The sequence below is a fragment of the Solanum verrucosum genome, unplaced genomic scaffold (genome assembly GCF_900185275.1).
Source record: "Solanum verrucosum unplaced genomic scaffold, falcon-dt-bn FXZP01000183.1, whole genome shotgun sequence".
Classification (NCBI taxonomy): domain Eukaryota; kingdom Viridiplantae; phylum Streptophyta; class Magnoliopsida; order Solanales; family Solanaceae; genus Solanum; species Solanum verrucosum.
Window position 1 is genome coordinate 4,588,747 of NW_026020430.1, and position 15,255 is coordinate 4,604,001.

Consider the following 15,255-nt stretch of genomic DNA (forward strand, 5'->3'; position numbering starts at 1 on the left):
TTCTATTTGACACACATACCCTGAAAACGACATCTTCAGAAATGAGATCATAGGTGATTTCTCTGATCACAAGGACTTGGCAAATATTCAGTGAAAATGTGTGCAGAAAAAAGGAAGTTACAAAGAAGGAAGAAAAGAGGCATGGGTGATGTGTGACAATTGTGAGAAAGAATTCCCAAGGCATGTTGTTGCTCTTTCTCCAGTTACAACAGTGCCCAGAAAGCCTGTTGATGAAGATCTTTACAAGATTTTCCCGGACTTGCTCTACCCCTAGTCTAAAATGGTACATCGATTTCTTTTAGCGGTTGGATGGATGACTATTTAAGTTAATTCCATTTATAAGTTGTTCAAATGCCTTTGACTTCTGGTGGAGTGAGACTATTGGCTATGGGTCGGCAAAATTCAATAGTTTTACTAATAATTTATGACTTATTAGAAAAAACTCATACTATAAGTTAGAAAGTTCTAGGCTTATTTTTTATTTTATTCAAATATACTATAAAATTATTTAAAAGCACATGAAATAAGTCTATTCAAAAAGTGGTGAACTAAGTTATCTTCTTTAGTATCATCCCACACCCATTCATGTACCATAAAGAATGGGACTTTCTGTGTGAATCACTCTTCTTTTCTAGTGTCACATCTGAAGGGACACTACTTAATTAAACTGCTAATCTTTTTGACAAAGGATAATAATAATAATAATAAAAAGAGACTGGAGAGTGGTAGACTAGTAGTTAAAGTTAATCACTTTTTGGTGCCTTTATTTTAACGACTTTAATTGCTCTACTAGTTAAAAGTTCAATTATTAAGACAACCTCATTTATATATAAAAAAACAAAGTTAGAAAAAAATCTTTTTTTGAGTTTACAAAATGTAACATTCTCCCATAGAGGTAACTCGAATTTTTTCGTCGGAAAATTACATGTATACATAAGGTCAATTTATCTCTTTTATAGATTGTATATAGCAGATGTTGAATTTCTTTTTATTTCTTCGTATATTTAAACTCATTGCAGAAAGGCATCTGAGGATTCATATCAAGCTGCTTGATGCCAACTTGTGCTTGTTAAATTTAAAGCAAATGCACATAAGAGAAGATGTGTGTTAGTATATGCTATTTACTATAGAGATGTTTGAAGTGTTTTTTGGGGTTTAAATCAGTAAAAAAATGGCCAAAAATGAAGAAGAAAGATATGGAATGTTGGTCATCTTAAGAAGATAAATATATCATTATTATTGTCGTATGGTACAATAGAGGAGACTTCCCTTTTATTCTCTTTTGTAAACAGTAAGTTTCTTCTTGGAGGTATATGTTGATGTCTTTAGTAGGACAATACTAGTGGTGTTGGCTTTTGTAATTTATAAAATTATGAGGAATTGTATGGGAAGTTGGGATTAGAAGCTTGTAGTATTACTTTTATGAGAAAAAACAAGAAGCCTTCTTGTGCCATTTTTAATTTTTATTGTTAGATCTTTTTTACTTTGTTGTGTGATTAATTATCAATACTTAAAAAGTCCCAATTAATCTAAAGTGTATTTATCATCTTATTGGAAATATCTTTATACTTGCCCTAGAGGCTTTTCTCTTCTTTCTTTTGATCATAACAGGAAGATTTCACATAAATTTTAAGATCGAATCAAAGGTCCAAACAGGAGTTTAATTGCTTTTATCTTTTAATCTAAGGGATTTTACTTTTCGTACAGCCAACAGATACTTATTTGCTTTTGCATCTTTACTGGATTACACTGAAATTAAAGGTGGATTTAAAAGGCTGTAGAGTCTAAAGAATGATTTAACAAAAGAAGCAATAAAAACAACATTAGTTGACTAAAGAGGAAGTGAAGATATAAATCAAGACAAATATGTAACACTAGTCAAGTGGCATAATAATCTGGACCTCTTCACATTATCAATGCAACAAATATTTCCTAAAAAAAAAGGACATAAGCACCTCTCTAAATCGGAAATTATTAGTTACACACCAAAACTCTGACAAAGAATTTTACATTTTGTACTTGATCTTAGCTAATGAGTTACTATTATTAGTTTATAAGGCATGAAGGAGTAAAACATACATAATTTGTTTGAGAAAATTGTTCACAACTTTGGATAACATGAGAACGCATATTTTAACTTCAAACAAGTAAGGATAATATTTAGAATATGGTCCACATATAACATGTTTGCGTTTGATAACTATGTTTACTTTAATATACCAAGTTCCTTTTTCCAAATTTATCAGTAAATATCAAAAGAGTGGTGGCCCGAGGGGTGTCAATTCACTGAAAAAAATAGCGTAGATAAGTAGTAATATGTATTTATACTATATGTTGGTCAAAAAATGTTAATATTCCTACTAATCTCAAAATAACTCTTTCAAGACATGCATATAAGATAATTAGAGCACGGAACATGTTTAGTAATGATACTAGGATGGGCTTGGACCTTCCAAAAGTATTCATGAAAATATTGAACTGAAAATAGAAAAGAAGAAACAGGGCTACATACATGCACAAAATACATCAGAAATGAAGAAACTACGTACAAAGCAAAATATACAAAGAAGAGCACCTATGAAGATTGCTGCAAATCTCCAACACTTGCAGCAAGTTCCATGACTTGTTTCATAAGCGCTCAGGGTAGCAGAAGAAATCAACAAAAACTCGTCTCTCTTCTTTTTGATGTTTGTAAATCTGTTTTATGATGAGGATATCATTTATTAGTTTCCATCTTCAAGAAATATACAGCATAAAAAGAGTGATAACGTGTCTAATACCATAACAAGTACAGAGGAACAATTTGAGAAGCAGAACGGCACCAGAAATTAGAGATGGTGTCTACTAAGGGACAAAATTAAGAAGACTTGAGCTGAAAGCTTACATCTTTCTTCTTCAAGTGCTCACGGCTCACGTCTTCAATGGCACGAGATAGGTTCTTATTGTAGTCTTCCAATGTTGCTAGCTGCTTCATTAGTGTCTATACAGGGAAGGACATAAATGAGAAGTAAGAGAATAAAATATTCAAATTAAACAGAAGGGACTGAAGTGCTCAGCGAGCAACCATCCACAACTTTTGCACCCAAAATGAGCATTATAACTTATGTGACTATTCATATAACTCAAAAGAAAAGGTAAGCTAAGCAATCAAGAAGATATGTTTTTCCAGGAAACAAAAGACTGGTACATCAGTCCACCAAAAAAAAAGGGGCACTCAATTATGACCCATACATTATGGAAAGGCAGAGCGAAAAAACTCCTACGTTAAGTAAACAGATACTCCTATTAAAAAGCAAGATATATAAACCTCGAAAGCCTTTGAGCATATAGAAAGAGGGGGAAAAGACAAATAGAAACCATATTTACAGAAAGCAAAGGGCATAATGGCAAATAATATACCTGAGGTGTTAAAATTGGTTGAGCAGTTGTTGATGAAGCAAACAATAGCTGCTGCAAACTTTGAAGAACAGTGCACCTAAAATATGATGTAAGAAAGGTATAAGTTGTTTTCACACCATGACAGTTTTACATCTCAAATCCCCATCAGTATTGATTTTAAATTAATGAAATGCCATTATGAAGGAGTACAAGTCCGTGCAGAGATAATAAAAGCAAAAGCAAACTCGGAATTCAGATAACATATATTTGTTTGAAGTATAAATTAAACAGGGAGATCTCAACCTACAAAACAGATCATGAAAGGTAAAAGAAATAAGGTTTATGCAAAACGGGGTGATTCTTAGCCACCCTTGCTACATGGTGATCTAAAGTAACTTTTAAAGAGATTCCAGTATATAACCAGCCCCAAGAGATTTCAACACAGTTCTCTTAAAAACTATCCGGTCCAAAACTCCCATCTTCCATGAACAATTACTACAAACACATCCTCACGAATTTTTCAAGACACTTCACAGCTACATCCAAGGAAACTAAAATATGTTGACTGGATCCTAGTTACAGGCCCTTGTAGTTCCAGCAAGTCATCACTTGTAAATGAAGACATAGCTGACCACTTGTCACAAAAAAAGAAGAAGAAAGAGACACCTTATACAATTATAATGACATAGAAACAGATCAATATGCAGACAAAAGTACTATTTGATGGTTTTCATTTTCCGTCTCAACACTGATTCATCAGAACTGTTGGTTTTTAATATAGAAATTAAGAAAATAATAGAGAAAAACTACTGCAGTATTGTCAAAGTGAATTCTTTTATTAATAATTCAGAGACCAATATTTATAGAAAAATATGTTACTAACTTACCAAGTTCAAAAAAAAAAAAAAAACTAACTAACTTCTAAATTCAAGTCACATAAGACTGATAATATAATTTTAAAACCCTAAAATAGCTAACTGTTTTATTTCTGCAATATCCTAAGACATATTCTCAACAAGGACTACACATGGTGATAAGTTGGTGTTCACTTAAGATAAAAAACGATATAAAAACATGGATAAACCAATGCGTTAGCAGCGCTATATAGGTCCATGTAAGAGCGTATTGTGTAGAGATCTTATTCTAAAGCTTCAAAGCTCTTCCCAATATGATTAATATTGTCAGAATACGGGAGAGGAGTTATATAGAGACTGGTATAATTCGACAGAAATGAGAACTTACAGTCTATTTATACATTGATCTCTATCCTGAGGAAGAGTGTGTTCAAGGTCATATTGCAAAGACATTAGATCTGAATGAAGGCTTGATATCTGTTGAACAATGCCAGGTGCCGATACATATGTTGATGGACCAGCTTGGATATCTGAAAAATTAATTAGTATGAATAATAACCCAGAAATGGTGTATGAATAATAACCCAGAAATGGTGTATGAATAATAACCCAGAAATGGTGAAGTAATAATTCAATGTCCAAATCCATTACTTGAATATAAACTTAAAAGGTCTCTGATGCCATGAAGAAATGTGTCGCGATCATCCACTGCTCCTTGTTCTTGAACATCAGATGCAGCTTGGATCAGTGCCATGCATTGACCCTAAAAATAAAAAAGTTGCATGAGTGGACAACTAAGAAAGCAAAGATAAATACTGTACTCCTACGTCCCAATTAAAGCTGGAAATTTTCTTTTAAGAGGCCTCAAAGGTATAACCATCCAGTGTCCATATTTCAATCGCGTCCTACATTGCCTATTAAACATGCATCAACCGGTAACACCACCTTGACTTCCCAAGATTCTTACTAAAAATCAAGTACTTCAATCAACCGCACCAGCTGACAATCCTCAACCCCAAATTAATTGGGGTCATCTAAAAGAATCCTTAGTATCTATTCAACTATCTTCAGCTACATTTTAAATTGTTCCATAAATGTCAAATTTTCAGACCCACACAAACACGTCATTTTTATAGCAAATAAAATTTTAAAACCAAAATTCCAGCTTCATCTCTTTAATCGTTCAATTTATGAAAGTAAAAAGATGTTTGGATGGCTAAAGAAATTAAGTATGGAAAGTTGAATAAGGCTTAAAAATGAGGAGAAGGGACAAGCTGGTGAAGGTTCTTCAAGTTCAATTCAAGTCTTGTGACATGACTCATTCTACGCATATACTTACCACTCTGCTTTTTGTTCCTGACAGGTATCCATGCAGCTCAGACTCAATAACTTTAAGCAATGAAAATGCCCCAAGCATGGTCTTCTTTTCCAACTGACATGCTACTTTCAGAAATTGATGTCTTGAAACATGATTAATTAGATGATTTATGAACTGCAGAGAAACCATAATTAAGTAAGAATTACAAGAATTTCTAAGCATCAATGTACTAAATTAGAAAATGCTGCATGCCAAATTAGCAAAAGCGAGCAATTAATATCTGCTCCTTATGATGGTTGTTAGTAGAAGAAATAAAGAAAAAGAACTGTATAGGAAACACATCACCCTGTCTTACACATACCCTTTTTTGCCGGTTAATGTAGAATTCTTGGCGCATGACCTTTAGATCATAGTCTCCTACATATTCCACAAGAAATAGAATTCAACAAAAAAATATATGCTAACTAAAATTTTAAGATCACATGGTCAGACGACAATATTATTACCTTCCAAGATATATGTGTCTTGTAGCTGAGCCAGCTCCCAACAAAGATCAGGAATAGTCTGAAAAAAGAACTGCAGTAGGTAATATGCCCAACTTTGACATCAAAATTAAAAGACATCAAAGAATTCTTGAAGTTGTCTTGAAATTTAAAATATGTCTGTTCATTCTAAATCGATCACCTCAGCTGATATTGCAGCATCACTTAATCAACAATATGATAACTCTATCTCTAAGGGTGCTACCTGACATCTTCTCTTGTTTCATGACTAACAGACTAAGTAATAAATAGCTGGAATTTGAACAGAAGAGATAATCCACAAGTGCTAGACCTACCTCGGATAATAACTTCTCTTCTTTGCGATATAAAATTGAGATTTCTCCAACTAGTTCAGCATGTTTTCTCCTGCAAAGAGATAAAGAATTTAATGATAGAAGTAGCCCACAAGTAAGGATATAACATTCATTTTTAGAAAAACAATGTTTACTAAACGGCAGAGTATCATTAAATAAAGAGATACCAACAACTACAAAGTTTATCAACAGATTGTAGATAAGTACATTCCACAATATTCCAAAATAAGAACTATTTGGGGATGTCACAAAAAGAAAAGAACTAGCTTCCAATGCATATTTACAATTGAAAGTCTTTCTATCTATTCCTCGTTATAGGGAAATTGTAATGCAACTATGATAGATACTGCAAAGAGATTTCTCAATCACTTCCCCACAGATAGAGGCTTGTATTCTACTGCACAAATGTGATAGTCGATGTATAGAACAACAAATGATACGCAATGACAATTCAGACATCAGAAATTTTTTTGGGATTACGTAAGCAACGTAAAATAAGTAAATAACTAAGCATGCAAGATCTGTAGAACAAAATGATGCTTCTTAACCTTCTAAGTACACCCAGTTCCAGTTTCAAAGGATTTTCTTCCTTCTTTAATTTTTTTGGAGAGAGGGATTTGGGGGGAAGGGGGTGGTGGGACTTGAGTTTAATTGGAACTCACCGATCATTTTGTAGAAGTGAAACATGAAAATTTCCATATATTGTCTTGATATGATCACAATCCTTGATACTCCTACTATTCCCGTTTATGTTTACTACAACAACATTCCCAGTGTAGTCAAATAAGTGGGATCTAAGGAGGTGGAGTGTATGCAGACTTACCCCTACCTTTGTGGAGTAGAGAGGTTGTTACTGATAGACCCTCGGCTCAAGCAAAAATCGAGTTTTAGAGCAGGTTTAAACAAAAATGGACAAGTAAACACTATGTTTATGTGACACAATTTCCTTCTTAGTCCATTACAAAAAGAATGGCACACTTCTAAGATGTGATGTCACCCTGTTACCCCTTATAGATACAAAACCATTCATATGGCAAGCAACATAGCCTCATAGAATGACCATATGTCACTAACATCAAAATGCAATAATCCAAATAGAGAATACACAATGAACACGAACAGCAAAAAATATATCACTTTTAGGTGCAGAAGAGTGTAGATGACATCTACCGAAGAGAATGAAGGTCCAGATGAATGTGAGCCTCATCTGATGTCACTTGACCCTTGAACGCAGTAAGAATAGCTTGTTGCTTAGCATTCTCAACTTGAGCTACTATCCATTGCGTCTCCCTTGGAACAAATCTATCACAAAGAAGGGCAACCATGAAGCTGTGCTGACAATTTCTCAGTGATGATTCATGATTGACATACAGGGGAAGTATTTCAAAGTAGTTTAAATTCTAATGTTCTATATTTATATACTATAGGAACCACAAAAGTAAATCTCTTCAACTTCTGATGTTGTGACAATTAATGTAGATGACTAAGCATCCTGTTTCAGGAATGTCACGAAATATTAGGATATATCCCAATAAAAGCCAAAACATTCAATAGGAAATCGGTAACATAAAAAGTTAAGAAACATGAAAACAGAAAGTGAACTCTTATACATATTGTCCAGATAAGACATCTTTGCACTTCCAATTAGAAACATAAATTGCTAAGATTAAAGTAAAAGACATGGTGCATACATGGAGCGAAGGCATTGCAATTCAGAAACAGGCGGGTGGTGAGACTTTTCCAGATCTGCCATGTCACAATGAAAAATATTTACAAATCAACCTAACAACCACACGCAATAGCCAGGAAGATTTCTCCAATTCTTAGGAGAAGAAATCTCTCCGTCAATAAGTACACGAGCAAATCCAGATACAAACATATACCCGACTTGCAGAAAAGAACTGATGTGAAAGGTGGTGTATGAATGTAAATACCTCGTAGTAAAACGTTTGATATGTCATTGAGGCTAACCCATGAACATTTTGACTTCCCCTCCTCTGCAACTAATCTGTAGGGACCCTAAACCACAATAAACCAGTAATAGGAAAGTCAACACACTGAAATTCTATAAAAATGATCTGGAAAGTGCAGATTAGATGGGAAGGGCCAAAATTTTCAGCTATGCAGATGAACATTGTAATAGTTGGCTGGACAACACGTGCCTGCCAATCCTAAGGCCACGCCCACTAAAAAGTAAAATATTTGATATGTCATTTAGGTAAAAACTTGACTTAGCATCCTCAGCAACCAATCAGATGGACCCTAAAATCAAGTTGTACCATAAATGCACAAAATTTTTAGCCATTGGAAGCCAAGATATTCTAGAAGAGCAGCTTATCTGGGACAGGTCAGGGCATTGGCCAGGCAAAGGGACATTTTCAAGGTTGGCAGAAAGGGTACAGACTGGTCATCCTAAGCCCTACTCATCTACGGTATTGCATATGCATAGCCACTATAAAATTCAGCATCTAAAAAGTAAGATTGCATATCATGTACTATACAGCAAGAAACACAAGTCCCACAGTAAGCCTTCCTATATTCGTAGAGCTGAAGAGAAAAAACTCAACATTAAAGATAAACTCAAAACAAGATCATATACTCCCTCTGTCCCAATTTATGTGACTTACTTTCATTTTTAGTCGGTCCCAAAAAGAATGACACATTTCTATATCAAGCAACAATTTAGCTATAAAATGTCTATTTTACCCTTAATGAAATGATTTACAGCCACACAAATTTCTATCATTCATTTTGGACCACAAGTTTTAAAAGTCTTCCTTTCTTTCTTAAACTCCATGTCGAGTCAAAGTACCTCACATAAAATGGGATGGAGGGAGTAATATTTATTGGCTCGTTTCAAGAATTCTATCTTAAAAATAAGAGAAGCTCCAAGGAAGAAATTGATACTTTAGAGGTTAACAATTCAATGATCAGATTACAGTGACCTTTTTAGCGTTATGTAAGTTAGACCTAAAAGAATTCATGGATTAATGAACAGGTAAAAAGCAACAAATATTCATGGATTAATGAACAGGTAAAAAGCAACAAGTATTCATGGATTAATGAGCAGGTAAAAGCAACAAGTATTCATGGATCAACACTAAGCAAAATCAGTTCACAGTTACGCATTATACCAAAATTGTGTGCAAGCTTTAACTTTTATGTTGCTTCCACAACCCAAGTCCTATGTCTAAGGTTTGATGAGTCTCCAAATATACGTGATATTACCAAGGTTAAGAAGATAAAAATGCTCACAAGGGAAAGAACCAAGTAAAATAATAATATTCCAAACGTACTGTATCTAGATGCTTGGTAAACCACTGATTTAACTCCTTTACACAAGATGCATCCGCCAGCAGATATGCGTGGAAGTCCGAGTAAGAAAGGTATATTCCATCTTCTACAATACAAAAGAATCTGAAATATCAATGAAATAGTCACAATAGTAAAAAGAAATAGATAACAACAACATACCCAGTATAGTCCCTGAGGTGGGGTCTGGGGGTATAGCACAGAAAGGAAAACAGAATTTTCTCAATTCAGATACTCATTTGACCTGCTAATGTTGGAACCTAGACGTCCAAGTGAGCTAAGCAATAGACTGTTACAGCTAGTCTGATTGAAATATGCAGCATATTTATAGAGTATACACAAAACATGTGCACAATCACATCATTTTTGAAAGCAAAGCAGCGACCAGCACTCTTCTTGAAAAAGCATAATCCCATCTTTTTTTGGAGAATCTTAGTAGTCATTATGTACATTGTAAGAATTAGATCTTACAAAAGATCTCTCTGGGAGTGTGAGTTTTGACATCCAAACCAAAGCATAGAAAACCTTCTAATTAATATATTCACCACAAATACCCTTTAAGCAACAAGAGAAATTTTCTGAAATAGTCATAAGAAAAAAATGGACGTACCATCCCCTGAATGATAATGTGCCAACTCTTGCGCAGTAGAAGCCATCCTTCGAAGAACTGCATTCATCTATGTATAGTGAAGCATTTTAGGAAACCATTTAAAATTTTACACAGTATCAATATATGTACATTTCCCATCAGAAGTATATATTATGCTCACTGGCAAACCAGAATTGTAGAGACAATAAATATAGGATGCCTTCAACTTGGAGAGTGGACCTTTCACAGCAAGTTTCTTTAGTGGATGTATTTGCTAAGATATGGATTATGGAGAGGTAATAAGAATTTCAGATTGCCTTTACAATGACTGAACTTTATAGCGAAGAGTATTTCTTTACCCGAAAAAGCTAGATAGCACTCATGCTGCCAAAACCAGCCCAAAGTATACACTAATAACAGGTGACCTAATATGAAAAGGGGCAATCTGAAACAGACATGTTAATGTGCTAACATTACAAAAATGGAAATAGCAAAACTATAGGCAAAGGGGCAAATCTGATGCAGCCATTTAATGTTCTAAACATTACAAAAATGGAAAATAGTGCAGCGTAATGAATTCCTAAAAGCATTCCACTGATGCAAAATACAAATTTTGATCATTATGGCCATAAACATAGCACAGCTGGTTAATCAACACCTTGGGATATGATGTAAAGACAAACTTCAATGATAAATAGAAGAGCTAAGAGTTTATGTAATTCAACGACAAACACTTGTTCCGGAAGAATTTCTTTTATGTTACTTTGCTCAATACTTTTCTGGTGCATTAACAAAAATAAATGACATTGATGAAGTAGGTTACCCAAAAGAATGCGCCAGAAAAGTGCCAAATGGAATTGCTACAATGCTATACAAGGCTGAAGCCCTCTAATTATTTGATCCAAGCACCCATACATTGGGAAAGTTTTATATGTAATAGTAAAGAACTCTTGATCTTCCAAACACACTTCAAATCCTTCAAGTGGATCTTTTATTTCCCTTTCAAGGTCAATCCGCTTCTCCGTTTCCAGATTATCCTAAAAACACTTGAAGGTGCTACATTCCATGTTTGCTTCTATCTCTCACCTGATTTCCCGTATGTTTAATCTTCCTGAAGGAGTTTTAGCATCTTAAATAAATAATCATCAGATAACAAAGCCAAAGAAGATGAAAACCACAAACCAGATGTCAGACTAGTTGTCAGATTGACATCTTCAATCTACCACTTAAACAAGCCAAGATTATTAATATTCTGATCCTCTTCCCAAATTGTCTGCCGTCAAAATAGCATTCAAGCGTTGTTTGGTCAAGTTGCAGGTAAAGCAAAAGAAGAGTTTACAGTTAAGCTGCCTACATAATCACCAGGCCTCACTGTCTTTAAAATATCCCACATTAACTGATTTACCATCAATAGCAACCTTACATATACCATAATTGGAGATGATATTCTTTGTATAGACTGCGTGTAAATTATGCAAATAAGATAATATAAGTTGCATTTAACTGGCATACCTCTAAATTCCTAGCTGAAAGGCTATCATCTGTGGTAGCCTGCTGTCCATTAAGAATAGAAGTTGCTGCAACTCGAGCCCTTTTTCCCTGAATCAATGTAGAAGCCTGCCCAGTGAGCATATCATATTGAGACTGCAATCGTCTCAGCTGTTTCTGCAACTCTAATTCTTCAGCTTTTAATGCTAAAGTTGCATCTCTGATGATTAAGCAAACCATCAATATCAGAGAAAAGCAGAGCAAATGTAAAAACAAATTACTCTGAGACCAATTCATTTTAATATACAAAGGAGCAAAGATAAGGTTCTAAGAATGTTAATGGTTTACTTATTTCCAAAAAATAGAATTCAGAGAGAGATACATCATCTTCTTGTGCACACTAAATTGCCTTCATCAACTCTCTGGTATCTAAGTTGCCTCTTCATATGCAGTTTCTAATTATGGAATAAAGATAATCCAGAACTGATGATTGATCAGATCAATGGGGAAATATAAACTACTGCTGTTGCATTCGAGGTAAGGACGAGAAGACTGGGCTTCAAATACCTATGATCAAATCCCTGATGCATCATTCACAATATTTCCAGAAACACAACATAACATCTGAGGTGTGAACTCATAGATAACTGTTTCTAAGGATCTGCTAACTCCCGCAATCTGAGAGATTTTGCTTAGTGTATCCAAATGAAGGTATTGATTGGGAGCACAGAAAGTCTCAAAAATAAGGAAAAGAGAAACAGACCACGAGAAAAAGTATAGCTGAGATAAAAGGCATGTTTAACTAATTTCTTTAAGAATTATTTAACTTACTGTTACATCATGAGTAAATACAATGCTGGATCAGTGATATGAAAGTATAGGTACATCACAATGTGAATGTGAATCGTTCAGAAACTAGAATTAAGTTAACAATGTAATTTTGAGCATTAATACACACTCAAATTTTGACATAGATTAGAAAAGGTTTAGCAATAAAGAACAACAGATTTAAGAGACAATAGTCATCACCTTATATCCTTCAACCCTTCTTCGCTTCCGAAAGCTGCCTCTTGGTTTTCTCTCCTCATTGAGAAGGCTGAAATGCTGTCATAAGCAAAGTCTAGATCTTCTCCCTGCAAATTCATTGCACAAATGAGGATGTTTGTATGCACATAGTGGCAAGAAGGAATAAAGAAGGACTTGATAGCAAACATCTTCAACTTTTATTAAGTGAAAACTACTAGTGAATAAAATATTTATATGTACATATATTATAAACATAAGCATATACGCATAAGTACCTACAGTAGATACATTGTGTTGAGTGGTTCCCCACCAACCCACCCCACCCTAAACAACAACAACCCAAAAAATAAATATACAATGAAAGCATATAATGAGGTTAAAAAAATCTTAAGGTTGACAAATGATAAGTAATTATCAATAGTAATGGTTCTAGATATTACAACTCATCTTGCAACTTTAAAGAACCTCCAGAAATTTTTTCCTCTCTTCTGATAAGCACCCGAAGTACAACAACAACATACCTAGTGTAATTCCACAAGTGGGATCTAGGGAAAAACCTTGACAAACAGGTATAAGCTTTCTTAACAATTGAGCAAAGGAGCATGCTTAATGCAAACACCCTAATGAATATATATCATCATTTGTCAGATATACCATAGGAGGCATGAAGGCACCTTTAACCATACCACCAAATTCTTGAGGTTTCAACCAGACTGAAGCAAATTATTTTTATATGAAATGATAGTTTCACTCAGCTATAATTACTTTTTGTTGTGGAGTGGGGTGGGGTGGGGGTGTATGACAACGTACCTCCAACAGCTTCTCCTCATGTAAAAGATGCTCGTACCTAGGTTACAAGAGAAGATAATAATTAAAAGGATGCATAGCGTGTTCCGGTCAATAGAAATAGAGAATTATGACGGATGCAAGAAAAGAAACTTGTCTAGAGGATAGGATAGAGTAAACAGAGTCAAATATAGTGAAGTCAAGATGAATTCCATAAGTAATATATTGTCCAGAGATGTCATTTCAAGCAACTGAAACATTTCGCGTTCTGATTGAGAACGAGGATAGAGTCATATTGACCAGTTTTACTTTTTTCCTCTTTTCATATGACTAGTTTTATCAAGAGAGGTCTTGATAAAAAAATAAGTGAAAACAAGCATAGGACGCAATAATGATCATGACCATAAGACTAAATTAAAAGATATTAGCAACTAAGAAAAGCATTCAGTAATTCCTAAAGGAAAGCTCAAGAGGTAATAAAACTAATACTATTGTGCCTCAATCCTAAGCAAGCTAAAGAGATAATAAAAGTTGAAAATGCTTATCAGTAGAAAACTCACAATTATCACTGTGTAAACTCATTGAACTATAAATGCATCAATTACATCTAGCCAATATATCCTAAAGCTTCTATGGCCATTTGGCCAATGTCCAAGCCAAAATATAGTTCTAAAGAACAAAGAGAAGGAAAGTCCACTACACAAGATGGAGTCTTGCAGATATTCTCCTATTCATTGAGGACTAAAAGCCAAAGCATAACTAATCACAATTATGTTACATACCCATTAATTATGTCGAAGACATTGAAATGACATTGAATATTGAATATAAACAAATTCGACTGCAAGGTTGGAAGTAAGTACAGCTTCCATATAGAATGTCTAGACGTTTTCCGACACTATTTAAATTACACACACAACTAGATCAATTATGTAAAAGATTAAACATAAGACTTTAAAATTGCACAGCTTAGTAACTTTGCAAATTAGAAAACACAATAAACTGATAAATTATACAGCTTCCAATGAATCCGATATAATAAATAGAACTGTAAATTCCCATTTATCTTTGGAGACGTCCAATTTACACAAAACTGTATACAGTACAGAAGAAATCATGGACTGTAGCTCAAATGACATTGCTTAGTAACATCAAAAAACATAATAGTAATAATAATAATTTAACAACAAGCTTGATACTTAGTACAACTTCCGATACAGAAATAAATAGAATTCTAAATTGCATTTTAACTTAAATTATACAACCAAACAAATTCAATTATCCAGAATGTACTAAGAGAAAGAAAACGAAAGAGAGACTTCACTGTGTGACTTCAGACGGGGAAAGGACATTGGAAGGACGAAGGCTGGAGCAAAGCCATTCGAGGACAGGTCGAGCGTCGTCGTACTGGAAAGGCCACTCGAAACTATCAGGATCAAGTGATTCGGGACCTTCGAATCCCAATTCCCCAAGCAATGTGCATAATTGCGCGCTGCTCATACTTTACTGCTGGTTTAGATCGGAGTTGTCACTTGGCTAAAACGGCCGCCGGCCGGGAGATGTCTTTTGCCGCCGGCACTGACCTAATTTGGGAGATGTTTCAAATTTAATTTGTTTTCTTTTTCCCTCTCCTTTTTCTTTTTCAATT

General features: G+C 34.4%; 1 protein-coding gene across 1 annotated transcript; it reads right to left on the reverse strand.

The window, feature by feature from the left end:
- Positions 1-2,468: 2,468 nt before the first annotated feature.
- On the reverse strand, positions 2,469-15,154 carry LOC125808019 (AUGMIN subunit 3-like). Its single transcript, XM_049487787.1, has 18 exons — positions 14,932-15,154; positions 13,632-13,668; positions 12,825-12,928; positions 11,820-12,015; positions 10,329-10,395; positions 9,703-9,806; positions 8,341-8,425; positions 8,098-8,152; positions 7,577-7,708; positions 6,389-6,458; positions 6,057-6,114; positions 5,912-5,967; positions 5,572-5,724; positions 4,884-4,995; positions 4,621-4,762; positions 3,400-3,475; positions 2,885-2,980; positions 2,469-2,697 (listed from the first exon to the last, which is right to left on the reverse strand). Exons 1-18 carry the CDS (start codon positions 15,105-15,107, stop codon positions 2,629-2,631), a joined length of 1,788 nt encoding a protein of 595 aa, XP_049343744.1. The 5' UTR covers positions 15,108-15,154; the 3' UTR covers positions 2,469-2,628.
- Positions 15,155-15,255: the final 101 nt, after the last annotated feature.

What these genes read in the sequence shown, in the direction of transcription:
- LOC125808019 (XM_049487787.1), bottom strand. Translation starts at nt 15,107, where the DNA reads ATGAGCAGCGCGCAATTATGCACATTGCTTGGGGAATTGGGATTCGAA. An exon ending in GAAGGGTTGAAGGATATAAG is followed by an intron (nt 12,016 to 12,824) that starts GTGATGACTATT and finishes CTTAATCATCAG; the next exon opens with AGATGCAACTTTAGCATTAA. An exon ending in AAGAGAAGTTATTATCCGAG is followed by an intron (nt 6,115 to 6,388) that starts GTAGGTCTAGCA and finishes TTCTTTTTTCAG; the next exon opens with ACTATTCCTGATCTTTGTTG.